General features: G+C 33.7%; 1 protein-coding gene across 2 annotated transcripts; it reads left to right on the top strand.

Annotated features, from left to right (window-relative positions):
- Positions 1–3,169: 3,169 nt before the first annotated feature.
- On the top strand, positions 3,170–7,206 carry LOC114318505 (scarecrow-like protein 1). 2 transcript variants are annotated; one of them, XM_028265410.2, is made up of 2 exons: positions 3,170–3,474; positions 5,153–7,206. In XM_028265410.2, exon 2 carries the CDS (start codon positions 5,347–5,349, stop codon positions 7,066–7,068), a length of 1,722 nt encoding a protein of 573 aa, XP_028121211.2. In that variant the 5' UTR covers positions 3,170–3,474; positions 5,153–5,346; the 3' UTR covers positions 7,069–7,206. The 2 variants fall into 2 exon arrangements, with proteins under 2 accessions (XP_028121211.2, XP_028121212.2); XM_028265411.2 differs by having other exon boundaries at positions 3,449–3,855.
- Positions 7,207–7,418: the final 212 nt, after the last annotated feature.

The raw sequence follows: 7,418 nt of genomic DNA on the forward strand, positions 1-7,418 counted from the left end.
TAAATATTATCAAAAATCTAAAATCGAAACATAATTTACAATTCATAAGATTCTAAAAATCTAACTATAGGAAAAAAAAATATAAACATATTGGCTTCTCTCTAGTCCGATCATGTTGGCCCTGTGGAGGCCAGTCACGAGTCCTATTTCGATAATCTGAACCGTTCAATGTGTAGAACTCGTTAAATACTATATGCTTGTAAAATATCACATTGATCGAATATTGATAGCTATTTCATCGGATCAAATTTCCGTTAACCGTTTATTTTTCACCGTCTATTTTTTTTTATATAAAACTGATTTGATTACGTAACTATTGATATTCGATCAATGTGATTTTTTACAAGTATATTATACTCGACGAGTTCTACACATTTAACGATTCTGATTATCAAAACAGAATCTATGGTGAATTCTTACGGGCCTAACAGTACCCTCCAACCAAACCCTTTCCATTTTTGCCCAGACTAATTGAAGAAAATGGAAGAAGCAATGACATATGGCGCGGTACATTCCATTAACCTAAAACCTAAAATTGATCAAAAGGCAGTGAGCCATATAAACATTGTGCAGTAAAAAGTTCAGCAACATTTTAATATTAGCCTAAACCCCATAGTATCATAAGACAGTTATTTTGATCAATTTTTTATACTTATCTTTTTGGGTACATCGGAAAGAAAGAATTTTTTTTATCTTTTTATACTTATCAATTTTTTTACTTACCAATTCATAAGTTCTCTTATATGATTTAAGAATGAGCTTGGAGTTGTAAAAATAATTGATATTCCAAATTGTAAATTATACGAATAGGAAATAATAATAACACCGATTGCTCTTGTTCACATAACATCAACAATGCTCCATTCTATCCCAATTAAAAAATAAAAAATAAAAAATAAAAAATAAAAAATAAAAATAAAAAAGAAAAATTCACTTGTTCTTACAGTATTTTGGAAGGACAGGTCTAAAGGTGCCCAAAATTATTATCAGTATTTTTAGATGAGGTAACTTATGAGTATGGATGATTAAGACTAATACTGAATAATTTGAAATCATGTTTCGTTTTTTGTATGGTAAACATTGTTTTCACCTGTCTCTAACTTCTTAATTCCACACTACTCCTAGTCATTTGATATATGCCATACGGATTCTCTTCACATTTGATTTTTCCTCCTAGTGTAAAAGTAACTTTCCTCGAGAAAGTTAATTTTTAGGATAAATTATAAACACATTTTTTGAAATTTATTTAAATTATAAATTATTTTTTTGTAGTTTTAGAAAGTACATTTTGCCCTCTAAAGTTTTTAATTTCATAATAAATAGGTTCTTTTATTAATAAATTATCAAGTTAATTAACAGTTTTTAATAATGTTAAAATTTTGTTTCAATTAATAATTCAGATAATTTTATTATTGTATAGGTGAACAGTTAAAAATTTCGCTTTGTTAATTAATTCTGTTAAATAAAAAATTCTGACAGTGAAGTATTTGTAATTTTCTAAATCACAATGAACAATTCGTATTTTAAGTAAACCTTAAGGAGTGTATTTGTAATTTACTCAATTAATTATAAGGAGGTGGAAGTATAACGAGATGGAAGTATAACGCTCTGCTTGGGAATAAGTTGATAAGTTAGGGGTCGTTTGGTTTTTGAATTGGGTTAAAAAATCACAAAAGGATAGAAAAAAGTCAAAAATTGTAAAAGGACAAAAAAAATTGCCAAAAAAAGCTAAAAAAACCAAAAAAGCCAAATAAGAGTACCAAACAATTAAAAAAGTCTTAGGCTAAAAAAGTTAAAAAACCAACTAAAAAAGTTATTGCCAAACGAACACTTAATTTATTGACTTATTAATTTATTAAAGTCACATCATTTCTTTACTCTTTATATATTTTTTTTTGTAATAAACCAAAAAGTTAATTTATAAATCACTTCACAACACAATTTAATGCATAACATTGTAATTATTTTATATTGATGTCACTTTTTTGCAAAGGGTTATTGATATCTGATCAATATGATTTTTTTTACAAGGATAGAGTACTCAATGAGTTCTACACATTGAACAATCCAAATCACCAAAATGGGACCCATCGTGGGTCTCACAGTCCCAACAACACCGTCCAATCCACTTTCTGGATTGGAGAGAAGCATGTTCCTAAGTTGATAATCTAAAAACTAGAAATTAAAAGTATATTTTTTTCTAATTTTTAGATAACGAATTTTTTTCAACTTACTTAAATTATTTTTATCTAATAAACTATATGCAGAAATTACACTAAACAATCTGATCCAAACTCTCAAAATATTAATAAAAAAACTATATACAGTTTTAATAAGTTGCACCAAAACCTAGGAGTGTGCGCGTTGTAGTTCAATGTAAATTGAAAATAAAACAAAAACCAAAAATTATAAGTAGTTTCAACCTATTAATTAATTAAAAATAATAATCGTAAATAATTATCAAATATTTTCATAATATATAATATTACTTTTTTATAATATATAACACTAACTGATTTTACATTATATTTTTCATATATATAATACTAATTTGCATCAAATTTTACATTTTTAGATTTCTTTCACACTAATTTTTACATTAATATTTCATTAGAAGTAAATATATATATATATATATATATATATATATATATTAATTATGACGGAACGGAATGATTTCAACTGCGAATTATAAATTTCAAACGAAAATCAAACTAACTAGCGTTTAGCCGACAGGTTAGCACGATTTGAGCAAAAAGTAAAGAGAATAATCTATATTCTAACCCAAAAAAAAAAATATCTATATTTTTTTTTTTTTGACTTTTTAACGATTTTAATTATTTGTTGGCCTTAAAATTAGTTTCTTTATTTTGTTATTTATATGATATTTCCCAAAAATTTAACATATGGTTCTTAACCAACTAGGCAACTAACTTACCCAATTGACTTGATTGCCCTTCCGTTCCTCGCAATTCCCTCGGTTTTTCCAAGAAATTTCCAAGGGCTTACTTGTCAAATTGATCAAGCACCCTTTTTGACATTGTCAAAAAGCATCATGATTCGATGCTTCGAAGATGACAGTGATTATGTTAATCCAACGTCACACCCCACGACAGCAATTTGTTACCACAATCCTCCATATCACCGTACACGTGTCCTCAACCCAACTAATCTAGGGACCTTCAATCACAATTTGAACACTCATGGTTGTTTGGTGAGAGTGGGAATGCCCATTGTACTGTCAACAACACCATTACAAGTCAGAGAAGTTGGTGTGGACATGCAAACCAACTCACACCGAGACAATGAAGACAAAGTAAAAAGATTAAAAAAAGAACGAAGAAGATCTCAAATTTTCTAGGCTAAGAAAATTTTGAGTAACTTTCTCTTCCATTTTCCCAGAAGGTAGATTCTCAGCGGTGGTCTTTTCCAAGAGAGTCTTGGAATTCTGATTTGCTTATATTCTTGAATTGGGTAAGTGGAAAGGAAATATATATATTTCTTTATTATGTGTCTATGTCAAATGGGTCATTTGATTTTTAATTTTTAATGCATTTTTTCTATTCTTTCTGTTTCTAAAGTTTGTTCTTCTGTGGACTTGTTTAATTTGTTTTGTTTTGTTATGTTGTTTGTTGGTTTTCGGCCAACCTAACCTCACAAACTGCAATTTTTATTTTATTTTTTTAATAATGTAAAGATTAAAAGATACAAAAAAAAAAAAGTAGGTGAATTTGCTTTGAGGGTTTGTCTTTGTTTACTATGAACGATTCATGGTCAAACCTTAGGTTTCTCCAACCTTCAAACTCAAAGCTAATTGTGAAGCTCATCTCCATCTGGGTATCTGTGGAATTGCAGGTTATGATTAATGAATGATATGATCTCTCTATTGCCTCACCTTGGTGTATTCTTATGCTTTATATATATGCCTCAGCTGCTTCTTTTTTGTCTCTTCTTTTGTGTGCTTTTCGAATTTTTTTTTCTTTTTTTTCTTATATACCTATATGTGCCCAAACTAGCTATATGTGTAGATCTTATTATGGTTGGCCATGGACATCTTCTTTTAGCTTGATGTTTGCATGTGTTGAAACCTTTATATATAATTTGGATTGTGAATAGCTAGCTGCCTATGTTTTCCTTCTCAATTTGCTAATTTTGATGTCCTTGGATCGACTATAGCCCGTCTAGTCCCCTCGTGTGAGCCTCCCTGATGGGCAAGGGCTCGTATGGTCACGCCCATGGAGGTTTGCTACACGTTTGCCACCCCCTTGTACCCTTTTTATCTAGTTTTAGCAAAATTGATTGTTTTGTAATTTGGTTGACTAGAACATAAGATTTGAAGGCATTGATTTATCAGTTTTTTTACAATCAATTTTTTTGTTTTGGGATGAGTTTTGTAGATTGTGGTTTAGGAGCATCTTACTTGGTAGTTGCCTGCCTTCTAGTTCTAGTTCTACTCTGCTTCAACATGTTAAATCTTTTGATTGCTATTAATACATGGTTAAAGTGAAATAAACCCCCGTTGTGTTCAACAATTTGTGCAAGAATCTTTGTTATAACCTCTTTCTTTTTTACCGCTCTGGTTAGCTAAATAATTTTTTTTTATCCATGATTAGCTAATTGAAGACCTTAAAACAGCCTACATCTTAGGCTTACTTGATACTATACTTAAGTTTCACTTTTTGTTTGTCATAATCATTCTTGTTGTCAATATTACTAGTTTGCACATAATTTTGCAATATGTTGTGTATCTGTTACGTTTTTCCTACTAGACTTCATCAAGTTGGATAAACTTTTTTCCAGTCCAGATTTTCATAATTTTTAAAAAAAAAAATCTTTTTTTTTTTACTTGGACCGATAACAAAGCACTAGTAATGTCATTTGATCATGAAGGAAAATTGTTATTTATTGTAAATGACCTCCTTTCTTCTTCTTTTCTCCTCAAAACGTTGTCCTTGAAGTAACATGAAATACAGGAAGAACAAATCTCTCTTTTTCCAGGTCTCATGTGTGTCTATTTCTGAGTGCGCCCCTCATTATGTTTATCTATGTATCTGTGTTTTCTTTAACTGTTTCAAAAATGTTTGAATTTCTATCATTCTGGTGTGCTTATCTTCTTTTTTTCCTCTGCATTTTTCATTTTGGCTTAACGCAGGAATCCCAGTGGCTTCTAAGTAATTTCGACTGCAAGTAGCCTAACTGGATACTCATCTACTGTTTCTTCAACTGTAAACAAAGGACATTTATTTGGGTAGTTTATGCAGTTAATGGGACATTTCGTGGCACGAGCCTGATATTATATGGTTACTTTAACCCTTCCTTGAGAACTGAGTGAGTTAGAAGTGAGCGATGTCTTTAGTTCGGACCCAAGATCAATATACCCGGTCATATGGCAATCTGAAACTCTACGCTCTAAATGGAAGCAGTGACACCTCTGGCATTCCAAGTCCAATATTCAACTCCGATAAGCATAAGATCATGTATGCAACAGAATCTTACGACAGTGAGTGTTGTGATCCAAACTTCTTCCTTGACTCCCCAATGGAAGAATTTATACATCCATCCATCTCTAGCCACTCGGTCAATCAATTACACTCCATGACCATGCAAAACCCATTTAACTATTTTGACACTACAAGACATGAGGATCGATATCAGCCCAATTTCGAGTCAGAATACTTGGAAAGTCTTAGTCCTGATGACATTGACTATAACGAGGATAAGATGAGGCTAAAGCTTCAAGAACTGGAGAGAGCACTACTTGATGATAATGATGATGAAGATGATGATGCTTTTGGCCCCAATCAAAGCATGGAGATTGATTGTGAATGGTCTAATCCAATCGGTGATGCACTACTGCTACATGATTCCCCCAAGGAGTCTTCGTCCTTGGATTCTATTCTCAGCAGCATCAGCAGCAACAAAGAGGTATCACTTACCTCGTCTCCTCAGACGCCCAAGCAGTTGCTTTATGATTGTGCAGTGATGATTTCAGAGGGAAACATCGAGGAAGCGTCAACGACAATCAATGATCTCCGGCAGAGGTTCTCGATCCAAGGAGAGCCTTCGCAGAGGATCGCAGCTTACATGGTGGAAGCTCTTGCGGCTCGTGTGGCAACCTCTGGCACGGGTCTTTACAAAGCTCTGAAATGCAAAGAGCCTCCCTCTAATGATCAATTATCGGCTATGCAGGTCCTCTTCGAGGTATGTCCATATTTTAGGTTCGGATTTATGGCTGCAAATGGTGCGATTATAGAATCTTTTAAAAATGAAAAAAGGGTTCAGATAATTGATTTTGACATCGGCCAAGGGAGTCAATACATAACTCTGATACAAACTATCGCTAATCAGCGTGGTAAGCTGCCCCACTTGAGGTTAACCGGGGTTGATGACCCTCAATCAGTTCAACGAGCCAATGGGGGCCTAAAAGTCATCGGCCAAAGGCTCAAGCAATTGGCTGAATCGCTTGACGTGCCATTTGAGTTCGAAGCAGTGGCAGCAAAGACCGCAGTAGTCAGTCCGGTGATGCTGAACTGCCAGGCTGGTGAAGCGCTGATTGTAAACTTCGCTTTCCAGCTTCACCACATGCCCGATGAGAGCGTCTCAACAATAAACCAGCGAGACCGGCTTCTCCGGATGGTTAAGAGCTTGAATCCGAAACTCGTTACCGTTGTTGAACAAGATATGAACGCTAACACTGCCCCATTTTTGCCACGGTTTGTCGAAGCCCACAATTACTATTCAGCAGTGTTTCAATCTCTTGATGCGACACTTCCCAGGGATAGCCAGGAGAGGTTGAATGTAGAAAAGCAGTGTTTGGCACGTGAGATAGTTAATATCGTGGCTTGTGAGGGAGAGGAGAGAATAGAGCGGTATGAAGTTGCTGGGAAATGGAAAGCGCGAATGATGATGGCTGGTTTTGTTTCAACTCCAATTAGTCCAAATGTGAATGAAACCATTAGAGGACTCATAAAGCAGTATTGTGACAGGTACAAGGTGAAGGAGGAAACGGGCGCGCTCCACTTTGGATGGGAAGACAAAATCTTGATCGTTGCTTCGGCATGGAGTTAATTGACATCGTCAGATCACAAGTGATTCTCTCAATTCTTGCTTAGTTTATGTATTTCTTCTTGTTGTGGCTGTACTTTTTGTGTTGTATCAGGATTCACGATGATGTTATATAATCAAGGGGTTTTTATTGACTTAAAATTGGTTTTGACCACATGGTCCACAATAGATCATGTCATTTTAATTGTGCCAATGTCATATTTTAACACGCTACAGTGTTAAAATGCTAAATTCCGGAGGAAGGAGCACCTTATCTCCTAATCAAACAAAAACAAGGGGGCCTTATATTGCAAAATTGCTTTCAACTCTACTTGAAATGTTGTACTCTTAACACAGACCAAGAGATCTCAAAC

The sequence above is a fragment of the Camellia sinensis genome, chromosome 3 (genome assembly GCF_055761805.1).
Source record: "Camellia sinensis isolate YWXY chromosome 3, ASM5576180v1, whole genome shotgun sequence".
NCBI lineage: Eukaryota > Viridiplantae > Streptophyta > Magnoliopsida > Ericales > Theaceae > Camellia > Camellia sinensis.